Source organism: Anolis carolinensis, chromosome 6 (assembly GCF_035594765.1).
Source record: "Anolis carolinensis isolate JA03-04 chromosome 6, rAnoCar3.1.pri, whole genome shotgun sequence".
Classification (NCBI taxonomy): Eukaryota; Metazoa; Chordata; class Lepidosauria; order Squamata; family Dactyloidae; genus Anolis; species Anolis carolinensis.
Window position 1 is genome coordinate 58,752,298 of NC_085846.1, and position 27,326 is coordinate 58,779,623.

Sequence of the window (27,326 nt, forward strand, 5' to 3'; positions counted from 1 at the left end):
AAAAATCGCTGTGCTTAGAATGAGAAACAGCTGAGGCTTTGGGGAAGAGCAACAAAGGAAGAAACGACAAGGATGTCTTCTTTCTAATACTCTGCTCTTCTCTGAGCATCCTGATGGACCAGGCTTAGTATAGAGAGTATAACAGAAGAGTATTTTGGTAAGAAGAGGGGGAGACTGACACATCTGAGACAGAGATATACTAGTCTATAATTAGTCTAACTATGCTAAAACTGGGGAGCTGTCCTCACATAAATCCCATGAGTAGCATGAAGTGCTCTTGTGCAGGACGGAGCAATGCCTCTCCTCCAACTGTATAAAATATCTTGTTGTCTAAGATATATTTTCTGCAATTAATGCAGCATTGCTGAAACTAAACTACATGGAAAGAGTGAATCCCCAAACATAGTGGGTCTTTCATCTTCATTATATCGTCATTACATTGTGACTTGCTGTCAGTCACAAGAAAAGGTTCTGCCCCTTCAAGAAGAAAGAAGAGTAGGGATATGAAATGGGAAAAATAGAAAAAGAGGACAGATAAGGTGTTTTTTTTTGGGGGGGGGGGGGTAGGAGCAAAGAAAATTGGAGATAAATCACTTGAAAATGGGAAAGTGGATAGAGGAATATTTTTCCTAACATTTGAATAAGGGAACATCTACACTTTCTATCATACCATGTCAGGCAGAACACCCATTATACATTAGTTGAAAGAGGCCACTGAAAGGACTAGCTATGGAACAATGATGATTTCAAGACATACTGGAAAATACTATATTTAGGCTGATTCATTCAATACATTTCTGAACAGTTCTAAGGAATAGTAAGGGGTAAAAATAATGTTCTCCTTGTCAGATATTTTGCCAAGTACCCTTCCCTGACCAAAAGCAGAGGTTTAGAACATTAAGAGATTTCATAAGATTAGTAATCTAAGATTGTGTAGCTTTTCTACTGGCACAGTTCCCAGAAAATGCAATTCATTGATGAGACAATGACAAATTCTATTTACAGTGTACAAGAAAAATAGAAGGATTTTATTTTAAAACATGTCCTTTAAAAACAAGAAAACATCTGTTAATAATAATATACAACCTTATTTTTATTCATTCTAGATATACTTCTAGCATAATGACTGGATATTTTGACAAAACTTTGGATTACCCCTTACACTAAAAATGGGAGTTTAGGGATAAAGCTGAGGTCATCATTAGATTCAAAACCATAAAGAGAGCTCTGCTTCAGCAATAACTAAAGATAAAATAAATTATACATTTCATAAAATTATAAACCTAAAGAAAAAGCTGGGAAATATTGTAGAGTATATAAAAGGCTTTTTTATTTGCACAATTCAGTTGAAAATCCAAAAACAAATATTTGTGTTTGCATATTCCAAGATTGCATGCTCCATGCAGTCATGCCAGCCACATGACCTTGGAGGTGTCTATGGACAACGCCAGCTCTTCGGCTTAGAAATGGAGATGAGCACCAACTCCCAGATTCGGACACAACTAGACAATGTCAGGGGAAAACTTTTACCTTTTCCTATTCCAAGATTATAAAATTAGATATGTTTAATCCTCCCTTCAAAGGTTAAAATATTAATTCTTCTGTAATGTTTTACATACAAGGGCAACCACAAAGTACTTCTCAGAAATACTTTTTGGCAGGTAAACGTATATCGCAGTAACAAACACTATACCAAATCTATGAATAAACAAAACCAGAATGGAGAAAAGAAATGATCGAACAAGAGATCCGCAAGGGCTGGGAAGATAAAGCTTAAAACCTAAAGTGCACTTAAGATAGCCAAAAGCCTTCTGTCAAATAACGTAAAACTCTTTTCCTTGTTAATTGACATTAATTTCGATCAGCAGAGATACTCTTCACTCATGTGTGTACTGGGAACCCCTGGTGGCACAATGTGCTGGCAGGTCTGCTGACCGAAAGGTCAGAGGTTCGAATCCAAGGAGCTGGGTGAGCTCCCATCTGTCAGCTCCAGCTTCCCAAGTGGGGCATGAGAGAAGCCTCCCACAGGATGGTAAAACATGAAACATCCAGGCATCCCATGGGCAACGTCCTTGCAAACGGCCAATTCTCTCACACCAGAAGCTACTTGCAGTTTCTCAAGTTGCTCCTGATATGAAAAAAAAATGTGTGTATCAATTCTGTAAAAGAATCCAAATAGACAATCCTAATTTTAGCTCATAATTAAAACTATTTATAAGAAATATAAATATTCCCAGATCCTTGTAATGAAATATTTTAGTTCCTTCAACTGTTTAAAAACTGTTAACCTAAACAATATTAAAAATTATCATACAACACTCAAAGAACGTTCATACAACTAAAAATAAACAGAAATGAAGCCAGTAAAAGTAAACTAATTCATACCAAAAGAATCCCAAAATAACTACTTTCCCAGATGTTTTCCATCCAAAGATTTCTGCTGAAAGATACCAAGGTCTTCTACAACTCGGGGCTTGTTGACATCAGTGTCAACAAAAGAAAGTTCACAAGTCACCAAATCTAGTTGACTCTACACAGCATCTCTGGAGTCTTCACAACCAGAATAGATGGCTTTGAATATATTTTCACAATTTGAAATCCCATACTTTAATGGCAATTCTATTTCCCTTAGTTTTATTATGAACAGTGAGAAAAAATGTTTAAAACCATATTAATTTGCTGTCAAGACAAGTGATTCCTAACATTTGGGCCTCCAGGTGTTTTGGACTTCAGCTCCCACAGTTCCTAACAGCTGGTAAGCTGGCTGGGATTTCTGGGAATTGAAGTCCAAAACACCTGGAAGCCCAAAGTCACTTTGGCATAAATATTAAAACAAAAAACAAAAAAACAAGGTCCATAACTTACAGGGACTATATTTACTCAGATAAACTGAAATATCTTTCAAACAGTGGTCTTGTATGGCTCATAACAACCTATTTTTAAAACTTAGTTGATGGTCAAAACATATATGCTTCACCATGTGCATTTGACGTTAGAAAAAAAAATCAAAGCAGGTTTGGAGTGCCTAAAGCTGAGATTTACAGTACTGCAAAAGTAACTCTTTTGATCCTAAACAGTATATTTACATAAGGAAAAAGACTAGCAGACAGACATGCATTATTTTCACTGTTGTACTTAAGTACAACAATCTGACACAATGAACCAACTCATCAAGAGGTGTTATTGCTTTTATTCTTATTCACTGGCGATGACAGGTTTTTTAAGTAATTGTTGTGATTATGTGTTTTATGCTGTTTTTAGTTAATATGGTTTTTATTTATGTACTGTATTTTAACCTATGTTACTGTTTGGGCTCGTCCCCATGTGAGCCGCCCCGGGTCCCTTTGGGGAGATGGTGGCAGAATATAAGAATAAAGTTATTATTACTATTATTATTACAAGAGTGATAATATTTTAACTTGGGGCTCACGCAGACCTAAAAATCTTGTAGAATTGCAGTTCCCATTAGTCCTCGCCAGCAAAAACAATGGTGATGAACACGTGCAGCTTCAGTCTAAGAACTTGTGAAGGACTGCATGATTCCCACCCTGATCTAATTTAAGTGGGCTTCTTTTTAAAATAGAAGAGATACCAGCCTACATATTTACTGAAATGTATGTAATTAAATAACCTAGACATACTCAAAATCAGCCCCATATTTCAAAGTGATCAGCTTTTTGATGCTTCTTAAAAGTCTAAGAAACAGATTACTGTCAAAACAAGTTTTCATTAGTTACATCCTCACCAACAACAATGGTATTATAAAAATGGCTATAACGTTAATAATTATAGATATGTCAGTCCCAAGAGTAGGTATACTGATATACTGACATACACAATGGTGTTTAACATCAATACAGCCTTGATATCTTATGAAACATAGAGTGATAACCTATCTTATAGTAAGCCAGACCTCTGGGTTTATCTAGCCAAGTGCTAGAGAGATTCTGCAGTCCACCAGAATCCCTTCATTATGGCAAAGGAATAAACAATGCTTTGGGCAATGATTTTGTATGGATTTCATTCAAGATACCAATAAACACCAGACATCATTTGAAAACTCTTTCCATTAATCTAATGAAATATGAAACTTTAGAATAGCATTGGAAGAATCCAGTATAAACACCAAAAACTGCATTGCACTGTATAAAAAACTACGCCAACACCACCAAGAAAATCAGGGTACTTACGAGATGTTTTTGAAGCAAGTAAAGTGACTCTAGAACCAGCTAATAATTGAAATCCTAAAGCATTTAGCTGATCTTCCTCTGTTTGATCAGCAAAGTCTACAAGAAAAAAAAAACATAAAATAGACAATTTGTCCTTCTTGGCATCTTGTTAATAAACTATATTTCTATTTATGATGAAGAACTGCTTGCAATTATAGAGAGAAATTGTGAGACCATATCCCCATGCATAGCTTCTAATAAATGTGAGGGTCAAGACTTTGGATCCATATTTAGTCATATTTAGAACAGGTTCACTGAAAATCAACTGGGAAGCCAATCGTGATTAACAAATCCAGTTATATTTAAAGCACTTACTATAGAAGAAGAACTAAATCTGGACTTTGGAACTAACCATAAAGAACTCTACCATCAAGTATTCATATTTGTCACATTAGCACACATGTACATGTATCCCTCTCCCATAAGAGTGAAAATGATTACAGATGGAGCTTTTAAAACCAAATCACTGTTATGATTTTAGTCATAAAACAGATTAAAATTAGGAGAAATGTCAAGCATAACCATATATATATATATATATATATATATATATATATATATATATATATATATATATATAAAATGTGTGTTTTATTATGTAGTAAACAACAAAACTACTGAACCAAATCACACCAAATTTGGCCACAAAATACATATTCATCCAAAATATGTCTTTCAAACCAAAAAAACTAGAAAAATAAAATCCAAATTAGAGGAAGAGGAAGAACTGTTAGAAGGGTAGGCTCCACACACTTCATCTCCTACCGTAGCAGTAAGCTACAATGGCACCCAGGGGAAAGGTAGAATTCAGTTAGGCTTCTTCGACCATGCCTATAAAATACAGATTATCTGATTTGAACTGGATTATATGGCAGTGTAGACTCAAGGCCCTACCACACACCTATATAACCCAGAATGCCAAGGCAGGATAATCCACAGTATCTGCTTTGAACTAGATTATTTTAGGTCCACACTGCCATATAATCCAGTTTAGTGTGGATTTTATACAGCTGTGTAGAAAGGGCCTCATATAATCCAGTTCTAAGCAGATAATATAAGATTATAAATATAATATATAATAATTACTGTGGTATAATAATACAGAACAATATAATCTCTAAAATCAGGACAGTAAATAAAGAACAACACTGAAAACAAGGAAATTCCAGAAAGGAAACAACCAGACTTTGAAGCTAGGGGCCATTAAATGTTAATCAAGGTGGCTAATTGCAGCATTCATACTTGCTGCACCGAGACTATTAATTGCTATTCAACCTGGCCAACCAAGAATTCCACAAGGTAGAAAGCAGCCAGGCTTGCAAGCAGCAAGGCTATTCAGTGCTGTTCAACCTGACTAACCAAGGTTTCCCCTAGATAGAAAACCTCCAGGCTTTGAAGCCATGAGGCTATTCTGTCCCATTCAACCTGGCCAATGAAGGATGGACCTATGTAGAAAGCAGCCAGGCTTCGCAGCAGCAAGGCTATTCACTGCAATTCAACCTGGCCAACCAAGATTTCCCCTAGATAGAAAACCCTCAGGTTTTGAAGCCACGAGGCTACTCCGTCCCATTCAACTTGCACAAGGAAAGATGCCTCTATATAGAAAGCGGCCAGGCTTTGAAGCAATTCAGTGCAATTCAAATTGGCCAAAAAAACCATTCCCCTAGAACGCAAGTACCCAGCCTCCCAAACAGCAAACCTATTCCATTGTATTCCAGCTCACCAAACAAGGATTCGCATAAGAAGAAAACCGCTGCAAGGCTATTTACTGCTATTCCACCTGGTCAACAAATGATTCCCATAAGCCACAGCAACGTGTGGCTGGGCACAGCTAGTATGTATATATGATACTTTATTCAATGTGTTCACAATTTACAATGTAACACAATATAAGGGGTTGATGGGGACTAGATTAAGTGAGAGATAACAGACTGCACACATAAAAGCAACATTCAAATATTGCATTTACTCAAGTCTAATGAGCCTTTTTAATATTTTTATTTCATGTCAAAAGCATTGCATAAATAAGTATAAAACTGATAAAAACAGAGGGAACACAAGCAGTTAAATAATTTTTGACCAAAAATGGGCAACAGCAACTGCACTGTCCTTAGTTTTAAACAGTTCTTCCTTTGTGCATGAGGCAGGGCATTGTGGACAGGCACACATATGTGGAGTTAGAAAGAGCCTCCTTGAAGACTGAGTAAATACAGTCGGGCGTCACCTGGGCGACGTTTCTTATAAATGGCTCATCTTTCCAACCCAAAATCATTGCTTTTAAACAGTCTAATGAGGATAATAGGATATTTATTTTTATGTATTATAAAATATATGTAGGAAAATATTGTTGGAAATTGCAGTTTTGAATTTTTAACTTGCTAAACAAAAAAGTAATTTGAATGAAACTTAAAAGAGAGTATGATGAAATTCTACCTACAAGTATATTTCTTTTAGGTTTCTCCAGATAAATATTCCATTACTACAACATTCCTCACATTTTGAAACTATCATTCTTTAAAGTCTTACCTGGAAAAAGGGTAACAAGACTGATTGGAAGCTTGTTAGTATCAATAGTCAGTTTCTGGCTTGCTGTTTTTGAAGGCTGAGCTGGAAAGCAAACCAACTGTAATGGTAATCGAAATTTGCATTGAACAACTTTTGGTACACCTGAAACAAATTAATGGATATACATGTTAACTTTACTACCTAAACAAATTATTTATAGAACAGTGTTACTCAAAATGGTATTCCCTGGCCAGTCTTCAAAAAAGAAATACTTATATCCAATGGGCACAAATTTAATGTGAGTTCTTACCATTTTATTTTCCAATTGCTGATCCCCCACATCGGATCACCTTTGAAGCACTATTGTAGAGGCTTTATTATGGGCAGATGACAGAGCTACAATGTCTCTACAAGTGGCAGCTACCTTCTGTCATGCTGCAGAGCAGAAGGATAGCGAAGAAACTGACCTAATTCTTGCCTTATGCTTATTGTAACCAGCACCCAATCTATCAAGAGATCTTGTGCAGAAGATCTCTTGATAGATTGTTTCCTTCCCAGATGGTCATGATAAAAATGGCAACTTTTAGAAATCTGCTTATTTTCCCTTCCTCTCTCAAACTGCATGTTGTTTAGATCAGGGCTCCAACTTTTTTCACTCATTACCTCTTTCCACCCGAGAAGTTTTTTCACAACCCCTTTCTCCACAAGAAAATTTTACATGATACCAAATATATACGTAGGTATAAAAATCAAATATTTACTGATAAATCCACATTTGCGAGGCTTGCTAAATTGGCTGATTTTCTTATTTATGAAATAAAGCTGAAGCATTTTCTGTAGAGTCCACTGTAAACATCACATGTTGTTGCTAACAGATTTGTGTAAATGTATAGGTGGTGTTCAAAAACTTTTTACTGTTGCCAAATTTTTCACAACCCCAACATTGAGCTAAGGGGACCCAATTTGGAGTCAGGACCCACAGTTTAAGAAGAAGTGCTTTAGATAATAAACATGTAGGGTAGGGATTCTTACTGTCATCATTTGTGGGTCTCTAAGAATCTAGTAACAAAAGAACCTGAAAAGAAATAGCTATATGGTCCGTTGTAAAAAGGGATGGGAGAAAAAGAATCTAGCAGCACCTTTAAGATTGATGCATTTATACTACAGTAGAGTCTCGCTTATCCAACATAAACGGGCTGGCAGAACGTTGGATAAGTGAATATGTTGGATAATAAGGAGGGATTAAGGAAAAGCCTATTAAACATTAAATTAGGTTATGACTTTACAAATTAAGCACCAAAACATCATGTTAGACAACAAATTTGACAGAAAAAGTAGTTCAATACACAGTAATGCTATGTAGTAATTACTGTATTTACGAATTTAACACCAAAATATCATGATGTATTGAAAACATTGACTAAAAATGCGTTGGATAATCCAGAACGTTGGATAAGTGAGTGTTGGATGAGTGAGACTCTACTGTATATCAGTTAAAGGTACTGCTAGATTCCCCTCCCCACCCATATGTTTTTTTAAAAAAAAAAGCTAAATAGTGGGGGGGAAAGGTTTAAATCAGTGTTGCCCAAACTGATATTTTAGATTTCAGCACCCAGGATCCCTAATCATTGACCAAAATATCTGAGACTTCTGGGAGCTAAAGTCCAAAATACCTGGAGGACTAGAGTTTGAGATCTCTGTTTAAAAGAAATGAATAAACATGAACTTCAACAAGCTTGTCAATAGCTTCTGAACCTTGCCAAACACTAGAATAAATTCTCTCTAAAGAGGGGAAGTTAGATAACAAGATATTGCTACCTGGCCATAAAACATAAGGGAATTCCATGGACATATGCCAGAAGTGAGGAACACATGGCTCTTCAAGGAGGTGATGGAATCCAAACTCCCACAGCACCCAGTCAACATGGGTAATGGGCAGATATTATGGGAGCTTTAACTGAGCAAGCATATCTTTAATCAAGTTGTTAACATTCATTGGCAGAAGGGAAAACAACAGAAATCCTGCAGACCTGTTATAAAATATCTATTTAAGGGAAGTAATAATTTGATTCAGATTTCCCTTAATTAGATCACTGTATCTAAATAAAAAATTATCCTTACACACAACAAATCAATTCCTGTGTAATCTGGGGAGCAGTTTATACCTATAGTAGCAAGTTATGTGGTTTCATTTGAATTGTAGAAGAGGATTTTTTTCAGAGAGGGATGAAAACTGTATTGTAAAGAACACCTATCAGCAGAAATAAACCGGAGCTGTTCATTTCTGAACTACCACACTAGGACATGTTGGAATAGACTGAAACAGACAATAGGAAATCATCAATATATTCTCTGAAACCAATTCTAAAGGATATACAGCCAACCTGTTACTATATGGGTTCAATCAAAACAAAACTCCTGAAGGTATTTATCTTGCTTCAATGTATTTCTCACTCACCTTCTGGACTGAGATCTAGCACAAAACCAATGAAAGCAAAGAAGAAGAAAAGGGGAGAGTAGACACAACAGATAACTGAAAGTAAATAATAATTGACCATTTAAAATCCATGCAATGTGCTTTACACTGGGCTACCTTTATATCAAGTTCAGAAACTCCAGTTGGTTCAAAATACAGCAGCCAGCTTGTTCAATAATCAGGAATTCTGGGAGCTAAAGGCTAAAACCCCTGAAGGGCCACAAGTTGTGCAGGCTTTATTTAGACACTAAGCCTGTAAAGGTAGGTCTAAGAAGACTGTCAGACCAGAGCCTACTGTTGATTCGCATGTAGAATCTGATCTACTAGTCAGTGCGGCAAACACAGACCAGACAATTAAGCTCTTACCTGGGACTGAACAAATGAGCAATTGTCTAATGGCTTGGAAGGAGGGGGATACGATAACTTGGATTGCTCTGACCCCCTCCCAGATTTTGGTTATTCACTTGAGTGGTGATAACCTGAGGCTGCAGAAAGGTATGGCTTTGATTATTCAAGCCTCAGAGCATACCTGTTACTTTCTAAAGTCTGCCACAGTGTCTAGACAGGACACAAAGGAAAATAAGCAGTGAGACACATAAGGCAGAGATCAAAATCATCTCCAAATCCTTACCATTTTTTAAAATTTGGGATGTTGTGGAGAACTGGGAACAGAACAAGTCAGATTCAAAAGCTACATACAACCCAAAATTTGCACTTTCCCACACCCAGTATAGGCTTGGGAGAGGGCCTGAGCCATTTTCTGTCCACACCTGGAAATTTGTTTTTGAAAGGCTACATGGTGGACTGATAGTGCTTGCCTAACAAAGGATATGTATTCCTAAATGATCTGCAAGAGCATATGTAAAACATATTAGCCATCTTGGTGAAGGAAAGCTGCTAAGCAGACATTTTAAATTTATCAATGGCTGGCATTAGGAAGACTGATTAGGTTCCAGAATTCATGGGGCTCAGAAGCTTTGTCCAGAGGCAACTGAGGAAAAAGTCAGGAAGGAGCTGTAACCTCAGTGGATCTCACGGTTACCTTATACTTTTTTTTTTGAATTCATTTTTATTAAAGACAAAAAGGAAATAAATAAAAGCAAGTGTTTTTTTTTTTTACAATGAAAGTGGGAGAACATAACCGGTAAAGAAAAATAGGAATATGGAGATAGAAAGAAAACATAATTTTAAAAAGAAAAGAAAAAAAGGGGGGATATTTGTTAACTTCCGATCTCTTCCATCAAGGTTTAAGATGTCCATATATTGTATATAAGTATACATTCTTTTTCTTTGAGAACACAACCCCCCATATGTTCATGCTCATTTTCTGGTTGGGAATCTCTCTCTCTTCTTTCTTAATTTAAATATTCTTTCAAAAATGTCCAATCAGCTGTTTTCTTTGGTATGCCTTGATTTATTTTAAGGCATTGTGTTAGATTGTCCATATTCATAATATCTAATATTTTAAGTATCAAGTCTTCTATCCGAGGGGTTTCTTTCAATTTCCAATTTTTAGCATAGACTATTCTTGCTGCTGTCACCAAATAGTTAAATAGTAAATCTTTACTTAAGTCCATTTCAAAGTCAGACATTCCTAAAAGGAAGTATTTATTTTATTTTATTAGTAATCTGTAGTTCTGTTAATTCCTTTATTTTTTCTTGTCCTTTTTTAGACATTCTTGGTCAAATTCTAGTCTTCTTTTTGTTTATCTTTAGTCCAGATACTTTCCCATATTCTTCTATTTTTGTCATCCACCTATGTATGTTGTCCAAGTGATTTTCTACAATACAAATTAGATCATCGGCGAAGCCTTATACTTAATGTTGTCGAAGGCTTTCATGGCCGGGATCACAGGGTATGCCAAAAGCTAATAATCCACTTGAAATGCTTTAAGAATATCATTAGATAGCATAAAGTGGTTTTGCTATAAGCTTATGCCTGAGTGCTGCACCTGAAGTACTTTTTTTCCTTAAAGAGAATCTGTATCAATCAACTATCTTGCGCACTCATAACCTTTTATGGAGGTGTTAGCATGATACATTATAAGGTAGTACAAATTATAGATCCAAGGGATAAGATTTCCAAACATTTTGTTTTTCCAGGACAATAGACAGAAACTTCTAACCCTTACAATTGAGGTCTAACTCTTAAGGAGTGGTCTTTTCAAAACTGATTTGAGTTGAATGAGGAGGGTAATTCAATTGATTCCATACTACATGTTATAACAAACACACTAAATAATTTGTCTTGAAATGCCAATACAGCAAGTATAATTAAGAATGAAAATAAAAAATAGTCCCCCCTTTTTTATACACATATTCCTATTTACCTGTTGGGGTGCTATATGAAGCTAGAGCACTACCTTCCAGATCTGCTGGTGGACAGTTCCCTTTTAGAAAGGCAGAGAGTAGAAGTGTTTTAGGTGCATACGGTTCTGTAAACACAAAGAAACAAACACAGATAGAATAACTGGAAACATGAATACAGAAATAAAATGCCTACAACTGCATCAACAGTCACTTATTACTTACTCCTCCCCATTAATACATGGTTATTTACAGACAATACAATCTTTATTTCCTAACTCATTGATTGAACTGATATGCAGCCTTTCTTACGAAGTGGGCAACATGCTTGCATCGAAAAAAACTAATTTTATTCTGAAACTAATTATTTTCAGAGAAACACTATAATAAGATCTTAATAATTGATTTGGTTGACGCCCCCTCCATACACACACACACACACACGAAGCACAGCATCACCTATCCAGTACATAGGTCTAGCACATGGGCTCCTAAGATGCAAAATTCCAAAGCATTTCCCCATGATTGTAAAAGCATTACAAGCTTATTACCAATGCCATACCAAATTCTGTCTCAATTCAATGCACACCTCTAGAACAGTGCAGCAGATTTCTTTCCCCACAAATCAACAGTTATTTCAATCCTACTGCAGGGATGAGAAACTGGAAATGGAACGGGAATCATTTTCCCACCTTCTCCATTTCCAGTGAACTGCAACAACATTTCAGTAGATTCAATATCACTTTTGGCTGCCAATTTGGTCATTTTTCTGTTCTGAAGTGATTTGGGGTTAGTGGAGCACATCATTGCCTTTTTTGATGATTTGGGAAGACTTTGGGCAGTTTAGGGGCAAAACAATGACCTCAAAATCAGCATGATTTTTAATGTGGGGGATCTGAGGGCTCTGAAGGGTTGCATTTGCCAAAAAAATATCACAATCCCAGTAAAACAATTGACACTAACCTCAATAAAAGTAAGTACAAACAGCAATTATCACTGGAGCATCTTAGGTAATGCAGATACTATTTGCTAGATGGAAATGGTGTTACATACTTTGGCTTCAAAGGAAGGCAATTGCTGGGCAACATTTCCACCTACAAGTAGACAGAACCTTTATGAAGCTATTGCTCCAAAGGAAAGGACAGGTTCTCTTTAAATAATTAGAAACTTCTCTTAGGGACACATGTTTCTCTGTGCAGACCTTCTCAGTATTAACTAGACAGAATTAGAACAGGTACTATAGAGCTCCACATTTTAAACCCCAGTACTGTAAAACCAACTTTAAAAATGTTATGCCTTCTGGGCATATCTGACCTGCTGATTCCAAAAATAACACTGGTTTTGCCCTATCAGTGCTAGTTGATACAGAATACATGCCATCTATCAGTCACCATATCTAAGATTACTACCATATTTACTTGAGTATAATGCACCACTGAACATAATATGCACCTCAACTTTGAAGGTGCACATTACAAAAAATTGATTTGCTTTTGAATGCAATGCACCCAACAGCGAAGGCATACCATGTCAGGAAGGAAGGCAACTTGAATGAGGCCATTTTGGAAGCCATGCCCCTCTGTCAGAGCTTGTGAATGAAGCCAGTTGGAAACTGCATGGGACTGAGCAATATATGAGGGGAAGTCATAGGGAGGCGGGAGCAAGCTTGTTTTCTGCTGCCCTGGAGACTAGGACACAGAACAATGGCCCCAAACTACAAGAAAGGAGATTCCAACTAAACATTAGGAAGAACTTCCTAACTGTGAGAGCTGTTCAGCAGTGGAACTCTCTGCCCCAGAGTGTGGTGAAGGCCCCTTTTTGGAGACTTTTAAGCAGAGGCTGGATGGCCATCTGTTAAGTGTGCTTTGAATGCAATTTTCCTGCTTCTTGGCAGGGGGTTGGACTGGATGGCCCACAAGGTCTCTTCCAACTCTATGATTTTAGGTGGATGAAAGTCCCTGAGGGCCACTTGGGAGGTAGATCAGTGGCCAAGCAATGTAATTTAGCCAAAAAAGATGAGCATTAGACCCAAGTTAATATGGTATATTTAAGATAACCATATCTAAGAAAATTAAGCTGATGTGGTCTATACAATGCTATTTTCTGAATCAGAGCTCCAAATAATCCAAGTAACAGGCCTGATAACCAAGACACTAAGAAACTTTTTGTTGGACTGTGTAATCCAAGGATAAATCAAATATCACATGGTCAACATTTATCTCAATCTATTCACATAGGGTTTATATTAGAGCATGTATGGTTGCCTGCGTGGCATCAATATCGTAATCTTTTTTGCAGAAGGAAAGAATTATAGCTCCATCAATGGTTTAAAAATTTATGATTTCTTCTGACATAAATGACAACAGTAGCTGAATCAGTATTGCTGTCAACTAATTTAATCCATGGTAGCATAATAAGTTCTCATTTCTATAAAATTATTTACAAATGCTCTCTTCTCTGTTGAAACTATTCATTCTTTTTAATAAAAATTCCAACCTACTTTCTTCATAAGAATAGTAGGGCACTGCAAATTTTAACAAACATTATTAAACATTTGCCTACAAATGCCATGTAATATAAAAAGATCAAAAATAGTTGTATCTTACAATACAGGAACTTACCTAATTCAAAGATGAATTTGTCCTGAGTCAGTGCTAATGGTGATTGTACATGTACTGATAATTTTATAAGTATCAGCTGTCTGCTCTCAACTCTGATCTGTTGGAGTTACAATTAGAAAATAGCAGCACATGACTGAGAATAATAAATACAAAATAAATTAATGGCAACTGTATTATGTCAGAAATAGGAATTTTCCGCAAAATTATTTGTTATGAATCAAATGCTTCTTCAATAAATATTACACAATGATCCACATTCTGTTTCACTTCAGTGAGAATATACAGTCAGCCCATCATATTTCATGTTAGGGACACAGGACTGCTGCAAAAATAGAGAAACAATTTTTTGTTACCTGAGAGAACACCTCTCTAGGAATCTATAGGTTCTCCAGGAAGACTGTATGGGCAACTTTTGTCAGAAGTTGATCACAGAATTGAACTGGAGGATCTAGAAATTCTTAAAGAGAACATGTGACTCAACAATGCAAATATGGAGGAACAACTGTAGTCTAATTAATTCTGTGGTTCTCTTGTCTTCGTTATTTTTGTGACACTTTGATTTTTAGAACATTTTAAATGAATCAATTCTAGTAAATTAGTTATTTATTCAAAACATAATGTTATAACTTGGCAAATAAGCTGTTACTCTGGCTCATTAAAGGAATTTTAGCAAACCAAATGAAATATTTGGCAAAGTTTAAAGAGGTTTACAAAGGCAATGCTAGCAAATACAATTTTCTGTTCATCAAATAGTAAATGTGAAGATTTGTAAACAAGCAGTACACGTTTTCCAAAAAGCATACCATATATACTCGAGTATCAGCCGACTCAAATATAAGGTGAGGCACCTTATTTTATCACAAAAAAACTGGAAAAATTATTGACTCGAGTAAAAGCCAAGGGTGGGAAATGCAGCAGCTACTGGTAAATTTCAAAATAAAAATAGATACCAATATAATTACATTAATTGAGGAATCATTAGGTTAAATGTTTTTGAATATTTACTGTATTTCAAAGAAAAACAGTAAACTAGCTTTGTAATTGGAAAAGTAGGGTCAACAAAAATATGGTATCAACACAATAATAATAATAATAATAATAATAATAATAATAATAATAATAATAATAATAATAATTTATTTGTACCTCCGCATCTCCCATTGGGGCTCAGGCCGGCTTCTAACATAGTAACAGGCAAATATTCAATGCTTATATAAACAATGCAGGGCTAGATATAGAGTTATAATTATATATACTAATTTCACATATGCATTTCCCCCTGGAACTTTTGCAAATCACCTCTCTATATATTTGCATTTCCCTCCTGCAATATTTGCAAGCCTTATATTTCTATATTCATATCTATCTAGACATGTCTATATATATTTGTGTGTGCATTTCCCCCTGTAATATTTGCAAGCTGTATACATCTATATTCATATCTATCTAGACATGTCTATATATATTTGTGTGTGCATTTCTCCCTGTATATTTGCAAACCCTATATATCTATATTTATATGTATCTATTGAAACATCTCTCTTTATATAGATAATTATATCTACATAGGATTTGCAGAGACATGTGAGGGGAAATTCATATATAAAAATAATGTATATAGATGGATAGATACAGATATATAGATGCATACGGATTGCAAAGGCTTGCAGGAAAATTTACTATATATCTGTAGGAGAGATTAACAAATATTTCAGGGGAAAATGCTTTTATAAGATTAATTGATTTTTTTCTTTCTTCTTCCTGACTTCTCCTTTCCCTTTTCAAAACATTCCCTTGGTTAAAAGCAAGGGAGGCTTTGGAAAAGTACACACACTGATAAGGGAGGGCAAGATGAGAGAGAAATATATCATATATTGCAAGCAATGGCCTCTAGGCTCTGCTGCCCGGCTTGACTTTGACCCCATTATAAGCTGAGGGAGGCTTTTCCAGCTCAAAAAAAGGGCTAAAACTTGGCTTATCTTCAAGTATATACAGTACATAGGTCTGGAATATAAATGATAATTTTTTTTAGAAATTGAAGGCTTTGAGGGACTTCTGTGAGGGCTTTTGTAGAAGAAGAACAGGTTGCTTATCTGTAGCTGCGATTCTCTGCGTGGTCATCTGTGAACTCACACAAATGGAATTATCTGTGTCTGCGCAGTACGTGCTTTGGAAACTCTAAAGCAGCATAATATGTGTTTTAGCAGTAGTCCCACTCAGCGCACACCCTGCCTAATTCCTTGGTTTCCTGGACACCAAAGCAGTAGTAAAGGAGTTATGGAAGGCAGGTCACAATGAGGAGAGGATGGATGTGTGGTCATAGATGACCACTCAAGGAACCAGTTGCAGATCTGTTCTCCTTCTTTGTGGTCTCTGTGACTCACACAAATGAGAAATTAGCAAATTACTAACCCCATAGTAATTGGGGGGGGGGGTGTCATGCAACAAAGGAGAAATGCACAGCCCTTTCAAATGCAACCTCTGCTTGGGGGTTTGTGTCCAGTCTATAATGTGAAATGATCATCAAAGGCCAGGACCAGATGGCAACCCTACAGATGTCAAGCAGAGGTACACCTTGACAAAAGGCCTCCAATGAACTGGAGGTTACCTGCCTCCAATTGATAGATCAACGGTTGACTGGAGAGACATTGGGTTGAGACAGAAAATCCTTTCTTGGAGAAGAAGCAAAGAAAAACCCTCTGCAATGTCTGAAAGGAAGTTATTGAATCAACACAAAATGTCAGCACTCAACATGTCCAATCAGATGTAGGGTTCTGCATAAATTCAGGGAGCACAATGGTTCAAGAGAAACTTCCTTTGGTAAAAAAGATCAAATAACCACACTGTATTTATGGAAGCACAGATAGGTTGGCCTTCTCTTAGTGTTCAAGGCTCTCCTGCTCTCCTGGTAGAGGTGATCACAACCAGGAAACTAGTTTTTCAGTTTAGCAATCTCAGGTTACAAGAAGCCATAGTCTAAAAATGCCTGGTAGATGACTAGTTATAAATTTCACTGGGCAGTAGGCCCAATCGCAGCTGGGTTTAAGTTCTAATATCTTTTTAGGAATCTCTTTACTAAGGGCCCCAGGACAAAAGAAAGCTTGTCAACGTACTGGAAATGCCAAGAAACTCCTAATAAATAGAATTTAATGTTGGACAAAGAGATACTTTAATCAGATAATGAAATCAGAAAGTCCAGAACATGAGCAGTCCAACTGGAGCAACATGTTCTTACTGAAGGGAGTCAGTGAACCTGGTCCATTTGTAGGAGTAGGAATGCTGTGCAGACAGATTATGGGCTGCTTCAAGCACAGGCCTGACAAAACTGTCAGAGGACAAGCCTCTAGGCCAGTGTTTCTCAAACTCTGTTCCTCCAGATGTTTTAGAGTTCAGCTCTCATAATTCCTAACTGCTGGTAAACTGGCTGGGATTTCTGGGAGCTGAAATACAAAACATCTGGAGGAGCAGAATTTGTGAAACACTGGACCTTAAGGTTCTGCAAGTCGAGAAACCTCACAATGCCCTAACAGATTGTGAAAGGATCAAGCAGAATGGCAACCTCAGATACTTCTTTTAGGAAAAATGAATCAAAACAGCAAATCACAGCTGTCTGTGTCTGCATAGAAGAAGCACCAGAATGTACCTGGCCCTGTATCCTGACAAATCTTGGCAATCACCCTCATGATGAGAGGAAATGGTGAATAGGCATTCATGACATGTCCTTCCCAACTGAACAGAGAGAGACCCTCTATCTGCCAGCTCTGAAACAGAGTATCTTGCACTGCTTGTTCAGAGATGACACAAATCAAAGATCTTATAGAGTGTGCCTGGCTATATTCTCTATTTGTGACAGGACACAGATGTTGGCTCAGAGTATCTGCCATGACATTCTCCATCCCTGGAAGATGTATCACCAAGATCCAAATCTTTTGTGGAATGCACCAAAAATATGCCCAATCCACTCCAAATTCTATTAATCAAATGATTATAAATCAAGACCAAAATGCAAAAGAAAGCTTGTAAACTAAGACCAATATTCAGGGGGGGGGGGAACTGTAATCAAATTCAAATCAGTTAGAAAAATGAGAAACATTCAGAAGGTTACTAAAAACCTCTTGCTGTGGTGGATGAAAAGGGAATGAGAGTTTAGGAGGGAATCCCCCTGGGTAACTGTATGGGGACTGGACCAAGCTACAAGCAAAGTATGTATTACGTTGTTCTAAAAGGTTCCAAAATATGTACTGTGCATGTGCAGAAAATCCCATTTGTGTGAGTCATAGAGATCATACAGAAGAATTAGTTTCGATAAAATTTGTATTAAGAATTACTTACCTGTAACTGACTCTCTGAATGCTCATCTGTGCATTTACTCAAAAGAGGGGGTTTGCCTATGGAAGACCTCATTTGAGAGCATCCCAAATTAGGAAGTGACCCATCTGTGCTCTATCAGAGAGCACATGCTCCCAATGCATATTCCCACTCAGTTCCATTTCAGCCACAAGGGCCTGTTGAAACTAAGTGAAAAAAGAAAATCCTCTTGAAAGTGACACAGCATGGCACCAAATCAGATATGTAGAGGCTGTATTAATGTACACATGGCTATACAAAGGAACAGAAAGCAACCTGCTCTTCTTCACTGTGATATCTACACATTACTTATACTTATTTCCCACCACCGAATAAGCTTGATTGAGATAACCTATGAGAGAAACAACAGTGGCATAATTGTGTGGGGCCTACTATAGGCCCCTAAGCCAGACTGAAGATTTGGATGGTGCCTTCATAAAACACGAAAGAGTTCCACTAACTCAATATTTGTTGGAAATCAAACTGAGCCAAAAATGTAAGGTCTAAAAATGTCAATTAAATTAAATATGATTGGATTTGATCATAACAAAACACGAGGAAAGGAATGCGGAAGTACAGCCACTACTGGACGGTAAAGCAACAGCTCCCCCTGTGGCCGGAATCGTGAAGCTGGAAAAATGTTAAAAATGCCTCTGAGTCTGTCCAATGTATGTTGTTTGTCTGCTGGCATTGAATGTTTGCCATATATGTGTTCATTGTAATCCGCCCTGAGTCCCCTTCGGGGTGAGAAGGGCAAAATATAAATACTGTAAATAAATAAATAAATAAATAATCAACATGTCCATCTCCTTATGGAAGAAGTGTAGTTTTAAATGACAAATAGAATACTTTTTGTACAAAATGGCCCTCATCAAGGCAGAACATGGCAAAAATCTGTCAGCGAAAAACCTTCCAATTACAGGAGGAACCAAGCTTGAAAGGGAGGTGTAGGCTATTAGAAATGAAAAGAGGAAACTGTAAGTAAAGTGGGTTTTTTATTTTAATAAAAAGATTGACAAATAAAGAGAAAAGAAAGGGTTTTTCTACATAATAATTCTGGGCAAATGAATAAGGCAATGATATATAAAATGGTAGTACTTTTTGAATCTTATACTGATTAAGGCACAATACCTTAATAGATGTGGAAGGAACCACCTCCGCTGTAACTTCACTATCAGTGGCTTGCTGTGAACCAAATAAAGTGAGAGCCAGTGTTACACAGGTGTGAATACATTGTATTTTAAATTTGAAGTCATGAAATAATCCAAGATTGAAATATACAAAAATGTGGTTTCTTTTCAAAATCTATGTTTAAAACTACTCATTAAAGAGAGAAACAAATTTGCTTTCCATTTGTTTTAAAATAATGTATTAAAAACCTATGAAAAATCTTTAATTTCCTGGTCTGAATGAGATCTTATATTCCTCAAAGCTGTGGACTAGTCCCCATCTTCACAAATTGAACAATCTCACACAGCAGGAAAAAACAGGAATTATAGCTATTCTCCTTTTTTGCAGTCACTACTGCTTCTAAAAATATGCCATACAGAAGATTTCTACAGTTTTTGTTTTATGCTGCAGGCAAGAATTTGTTGAATGTATGACATCACTCCTTTCCTCCAGTGGAGAATCTCTTCTGAATTATAGTTTTCTCCATCATGGAAAAAGTAATTCCACTGATAGCATGGCAGCTATGGATCAAACCCTATTACATGTTTCAGGACTAAAGACGTTTCTAAAATATCACATGTATCCTTAAGATGCAATAACTAGAAGGAATTTCTGTGCTGGGCAAATATTCATATTATTAGGTGAATAGTATATTTTCATGGGAACGAGATTGCCTTACTGAACTAGCAGGCATTTGCTAGCACAGGACTGATTCAGAAACAATTTTCAGGTTTACATACAGACACTGAATCCAAACCAGACAAGATGGTCACACCGAGTGAAAGATCTTCATTTTTTTCAGATTTAGGCACAATGTCTGCAAAAAAAATAAAAAATCAACTAATTTACACAATCATTTCAATACTAATAGTCCACTCCACACTAAACAACTGCATGCTGACAAACAATTGCTGAAAATGCTAAATAAACAAAGATCAAAAGTCAAGATGCAGGCTTTTGAGTTCTGTTATTGATGTTTTAAAATGTGCTTTTAGGATGTTTTTAAAGATGTTTTAAAGATGTTTTTAAACTGTTGATTTTAGCCTGTTCTTGTAAGCCGCCCCAAGCCCTAGGGGAATAGCGGCATATAAGTCTGAAAAATAAATAAATAAATAAATAAATATTATGGGTACATTGTTACTTTGCTAACATGACAGCAAAGCACATGAATTAAAAAATGACTCTAGGATGCCATCAAAACTTTGATGGGGAGAAGTGTGTCTTAGAAGAATCAATTAAATATGATATATAGCCTGCCTATTTCCCAAGAAGGTTTACAGAAGATTAAAAACAGAACTAATTAAACATGAATACAAACATAAGCAAAATATATAAAAGTAATTTTAAAATGATTAAACAACTGAGATAATTAAACCCATTAAAAAAACAACAAAACAATAAGACAGTAGTAAATCAGATCCACACCAAAATGCATATGGGCCTCATCTCATCTGCATTGCATTGCACCTATTTGTTTCATTTATTTTTTTTAAAAAATATGACACCTGTATCACAAATTGACATGCAAATGAAATCCATATTTTTTTAAATTTAAAATTAATAATGTAAACATTCTAAAAACATACCGATCAATTTAACAATTTAAGGTATGTTACAAGAATACAAAATAACATGCCTGTACAGATTTTGATAAAATTATTAGACTCCCATGATTTAAAAAAATTAACTTTCTACCAAAGTGAAGCCGGAAAGATCAGGCCTCCAAAGGAAAGGGCTTTCAGAAACAGCCCCAAAGGTGGAACTGGGAAGACATGCCCTTCTATGCTTACAAGGCAGCATGCATTTAACTGAAACCACCAATCTGCATATATACAGCATCTAATATAAACTAGAATGGAGATCTAATATATATTCAAGCAAATGGTGTAGGGACCAAAAATTACTTCTTGGCACAAATACCCTTTTGCTGGACTGGATAAAGTAGAAGAAATAGAGAAGCAGGAAAGGCTTCCTTTTTCTAGTATGGAAAACAACACAAAAAGGGGAAAAGATCGCCGCAAAGTACTTCATGTGAAAATATTTCTTGGGTTTAAATCCAATATTCTTTAGTGAAGAATTGCTATATCAAATAGCAACGACAACAATATTTTAAAGGTAATAGAGCACCAAGTATTTCATGAAATATTGGAGTCCATAACTGCAGGAAACGGATGCATAATGCTGACATAAATATACAGTTTTGTTTTAATGATACAGATCTACTGTTTTATTTCTTTTTTATTATCTGTTCCTTTTTAAAGCATACATTAATGTTGTTAATGTATGTAAGCTGCTTGTAAGCTATGCAGGTACATTGCTAAAAACTTTTCATCATTAAAGTTCATATGTTAATGTTGTTAATGTATGAACTTTAATGATGAAAAACTTTTTTGGCAATGTACCTGCATAGCTTACAAGCAGAGGATGCATACTCTTAAGCACAATATTCTTAACATTAACATATTAGCATATTAACATATTCTATATTCTATGTAAGAATAAAAACTGAATGACCTATCTTCTAACCATCTTGATAAATTTTCTGCAACCATATTCTTTGTCTCTCTGCATGCCGCTTAATAAAGGCGTCCCTGGCTTATTTAACAGATTAGGGACCAGAACACTGACAAAAATTGGTTGAATTTTAGATCAGTGTTGTTTTAATTTGGGGTGTTTTAAACTTAGTTTTAATTTGGTTTTAATAAATTGTGAAGGAGCAGATCACATGTTGAACATACACGTTCTAGATATAATTCAAAACAGCTAAAGGAGTGGGTCATCATAAAGCAGGGAACTCTTTTTAACAGCACAAATTGTGTCAATGCACAAATTGTGTCAATGTTGTTGTTTTTTTTAAAGAATACAAGAATAAAATGTACCTTTGATTTTTCTGGCTTCTCTAATTATTTTCTGCAGTTTGTTCATTTCTGCATCATATTCTTCATAATTTATATCTCTAGCTTCAACTTTAGGAGCTTGAAACAAAGAAGGATCTGTACCAAGGTAGGAGCATTGCAGATGGCCACTATCACTCAGTGTGACTATCATCCCTCTCAGATTTCTGTTCCAAAAAGAAAGGGGAAAAAAGCAGAACAAAATCATACAATAATATAAAACACCAATGCTTGCCTCTCTTTGCTTTTCCTAGAAGTGCGTCTAAAATATTTTTAAATACAATTTTGTCTAATGTAAGAAAATGTTAGCAAGCCTATTTCTGTTGTGATAAGGACTGTCTTAACATTAAATTTAAGCACCTTACTTCCCTCAGTCAATTTCATGTAATTACTTATTGTTAAAACATGCTTTTCAGGCATTCATTTACACCAAAGAACTTTGATTTGGAAATTCCTCTCCTCTTTCAACAGATGAAACATTCATAAAACACAATATTCTACAAAATTCCTTTACCTTGAAAAATGAACTACAATCACCTCAGCGACACTGCTTGTGAGATACCCTAAAAGCAATCCCCAGGGGTCTCTTAATTCAAGAATATTAGAAAAATTCAGTTATAATATGCAGAACAGTTCATTTGTACAGCACCCAGACTGAAAATCACTCTTTCAAAAAGCCTCAATTTTTCTGGGATTTAATTTTTGTTCTGTACGCATCTCTCATCTATATCCAGCTAATTCCTGCACCCAGGTAGCTGCTCAAGCTGCATGGCTAAATCCTACTGAGATATAACCAAAAAAGAGGTGAGTGATATTATCTGCATCTCCAACAACTTAATAAAATAGATAAAAAGCAATGAAGTCAAGATTTGTGTTGTGGCATCACATAGTGTAATTGGCAAGTGATTGAGATCACACTAGCCCAATTACTTGCACCAACACAGTTATTTGAACCAACTCTGAAAAAAAATGGAACCACTAGAATGCAGTGCCATTTATTTCGAACTCAGCATACAATTCATGAGGCTACCATGGTACTGAAGAACTGCTAAATGATCCATAGGAAACAGTAAGATGGTGTCCTACGCCCCAGTTCCTGATAAAGTTAACACAACAGGACCAAGCAATCTCAAGAATAGGTATGAACCCAGTGTGAAGCAGGCCTGGATTAAGGATGGGAAAGTGCAGTTTGCAAGCCACATACATTCCTTGTAACTCTTTTTTGCGGTCCTTGATGTTTCCCTGACATTCCCAGAAGCCCGAAACCCTATTTTTATGGGAGATTTCTCAGTCCAACAATGTATGTTGGGTATGTGATTCCCACCTCTGGCCTGGAAGCATTTGAATCAGACATTTAAAACATGCATTTGCATAGACTGTTACTTAAGACTATACTTGGGTATATGCATAACTTAAATCTAATTTCAGGAGTTGGGGGATGTGGCTTGCTGCAGAGAGAGGCAAGAGCTTAGAAAAACTGCACTGGACCCTGATATAGTTTGGTTTATGGAACTCCAATGTTAGGTTTATTTTTCTTAACGGTTAATGTGGTAATAGGAATTTAACTTTCAGTGTTCACTATTCCACCAGTCATGGACAAGTTACTCTCTGAAATGTTACCAGTCCTTGGTAAGCCTGCAATGCATGATACACTGTATTTTTGACCCAGAATGGGATAGTATAGCTGAAAATGAAACACAGAGGGGAGTTACCTATATTAACTATGATATGCATTCAATTCCTTGCCTTATTTCAGGTCATTCCATGGAACAAATCAAATAAATATCTTTTTTGGAAATCCAATTTGGTGGCTAAATTCATATTTTATCTATGTTGTAAAAATTATATGACAATTTTATGATGAAAATAGCCAATACTATCTCTGCCTGTCTGTGGGAGTCTTTAAAAACTATCCTCAAACAACACTTCATAAAAGAAGGCTCTTACCTTTAAAAAAAAAGTTAAAGACAAGCTGAAAACTGAACTGGACACATAGAACTACCAACAATGAATGCCTGGACTGGAAATATATTTGTGGATCCCTTAGATATATTAACATGGGGCAGGAGCTTGGAATGGGCTTCCAAAAACTCTACAGAGGTTCACTAGTTGTTAAGATAAATGGTATTCCTTCTAAAGATTTTAAATATCCAATGGTGTCAAACACGGAAGCCCTCTTTCCCTTCTTTTTTTTGTTTTTTGAACTAATTAACTGATATTTAATCATTAAAGGCATGACAATAAAAACAACAAGATTAGTCAATTTGATGAGGATGTCTTATTTTATGTCCCCGATGCCAGAAAAAGTATTTGAAAGCTTAAGACAATCTTGAAGAATTTATATAAACATTCTGGACTGAAATACAATTACGAAAAATCAGAATTGTTCTGTGTCAACATCTCAGTAGAGAAACAGGAAAAAAGGCAGGCAATTTGAGCTTTGTTCCTGGGCTACTCTTGTATTAGATAGATACGTTTGTGTGTCAACTCTAATTTCTGGTCATTGATACTTTGAAATTATAAGCAGCTAAATTGAAAGAATCGTTTGGTTGAAATCAATATTAGGTAAAAGCTTATATTTTACTTAAAATTTGTTTCTTTTTCAAAGTATTCACTTAAATCCAGGGACAAAACATTTGAAAAACTAACAAAATTGATGAGAGGGTGGAAAAACTTTGTTAATAGAGTGATATGCAATCAAGTAAAAATAGGTAGGCTTGCAATTCCTCGTTTAAAGAAATATTGCGTGGCATTACAATTTGTACAACTCATAAAATGTATTAATCTAATAAAACAGATGCATGGATTCAAATGGAAAAGGGATTACATTTTAGATATGGCTGATGCCTTTATCTTTTTACCAGTTCTCAGGAAGATTTGGACCAAAAAGGCATTTAATATTTTTTGTTTTTAGTCATCTGTTCTTTTTACAGTAGCTCCTTCAGTTTCATGAAATGCACACTGTTTAATCAAATGAGTATGAAATGCAGTGATTATGCTTTTGCTCTGCTTAGTCTGGAATCATCTATACATTCAGATAATTTAAATCCTGCTAACTTTGGGTTGAGCAAAAATACTGCATACTGAAGAATTTTATGCTTCCTTTGTGTTCTAGAATCTATCATATTTCATATTTTATACTTAGGTCTCCAGAGCTCCAATGAAAATTTGAACAATTGACCCCCATGTTAATTTTTCCATATATTTGAAAGGACACTGATACAAAAAGAAGGCAATTAATTATGATGTATGCATTTATCTTCTACAAGTGTGTTTGTCATATGTTTTGATACAGCCGATGGGCTAATCAATAAAACAAACTTCTGCAGAAAACTGATCCAGACAGCTTTCTATAATTCTCTAAATATTTAAATTAGAACATTATCAGTTGTTTCAGTTTACATTTGTGAAGGAGGAGTTAAAATTTATTTTTCTACCGCTACTGTATTTGCTTTTTATACCATGATCTTTATTAAATTTATAGATTTGAAATACTGACCAGTTTTAATTACTTCTTTTTAAAGTAGAAGATTTTCTAAACTACCTCAGTAAAATAGAAAGCTATAATAATACACATATATATTGAAGAAATGTAATTGAAACAAATTATTCTCCTATCCATAACAACTTTACTGTTCAAAGCAAATGCTTTACACATATGGTAATCATTTGAAAGCTACCTTTTACTGGATTTTGGACAAAAATAAATAGCATACACTTTTTGCTTGTCCCCTTAACAAAACAAATTGCTCACAATGTAACATATTAACAAATTCAAATGCTTCGCATACTTTTAGTCAAATAAATAAAGCAGTCATCATACCAGATGGATTAATAAAGTAATTGATCCATAAATTATTTGGCTCCCTGTTATTTTTTCAATCATTACTATTCCTAGATTACATTATTCTACTATTCTTTGGTTCTATTATTCCACTGAAGTCACATTTATTTTTTTAAAGTTACAATTTATCTGTAAACACTATAGTCTCAATTTAGTTATTAGCCTCAATAAAAGTAGTCCCAGTGAATCAAATTTAAATAAGTGTTGACATTATTCTGCAATGGATTCGATGAGTCTACTCCGCTCAGGAAAAACTGGCAAATGATTTAGGGCTCCTTTCTGTGACTTTGTTTCCATATTATTTTAATGAGGTCTGCAATATTTTACATCCTACTGAATTGTAAAGCATGATATTGTCCTTTGTACTGTCAGAGCTTTGAAGTTATTTGTTACAGCAACCATTGTTACATGTAACAAATTACATTTTAGTCTTGATATACACTGTGATTTTGAGGAAAAATACAACATTATTTTTTACCATTTCTGAGTAATGTTGCATGGGTGTTTATTATGGGGTGTACCCCTTTTCCTCATTATTAAACTCTCAGACAGACCTAATTTTTTCCTTCTACTCTGTTGTTTCTTCCTACTCAAATCTAAGTGCTCTGGAACATTCAACCTTGGTTCACAGCAGAGGAAGCAAGATGTCCTCTAACATAGCCCAGGAAATGCTGGTTGCCCTGGAGGGCCTGTAACTTTATTTTCCTTAAATTGAAGTAAAATATCAAGAAAAGGAGAGAGATTTAAGAAAAATCGAGAGGGGAGAGATATTTTTTTCCACTCTAGTCAGACATGGTAGTTGAACATTTTTCAAGGCACAAAACAGAAAAATGCCCCCATATTGCTACATATAAAACAAATTTATTTAAGGAGTGACTACTTTATTGCTGGTAATGAAGACTCAGTGATTTGAGTGTTGGACTGTGAGTCTGG

The 27,326-nt window shown here is 35.6% G+C and overlaps 1 protein-coding gene across 3 annotated transcripts in view; it reads right to left on the bottom strand.

The window, feature by feature from the left end:
* bbs9 (Bardet-Biedl syndrome 9) overlaps positions 1-27,326 on the bottom strand; it is a 284,565-nt gene that overhangs the window by 205,342 nt on the left and 51,897 nt on the right. For all 3 annotated transcript variants that reach the window (XM_008112835.3, XM_062984296.1, XM_008112837.3), the window contains exons 10-16: positions 22,535-22,716; positions 20,396-20,472; positions 19,617-19,670; positions 14,139-14,235; positions 11,541-11,645; positions 6,756-6,896; positions 4,191-4,286 (exon numbers count right to left, since the gene is read on the bottom strand). In XM_008112835.3, coding sequence (XP_008111042.1) covers positions 4,191-4,286; positions 6,756-6,896; positions 11,541-11,645; positions 14,139-14,235; positions 19,617-19,670; positions 20,396-20,472; positions 22,535-22,716 — 752 coding nt within the window. The remainder of the gene's footprint in view (positions 1-4,190; positions 4,287-6,755; positions 6,897-11,540; positions 11,646-14,138; positions 14,236-19,616; positions 19,671-20,395; positions 20,473-22,534; positions 22,717-27,326) is intronic.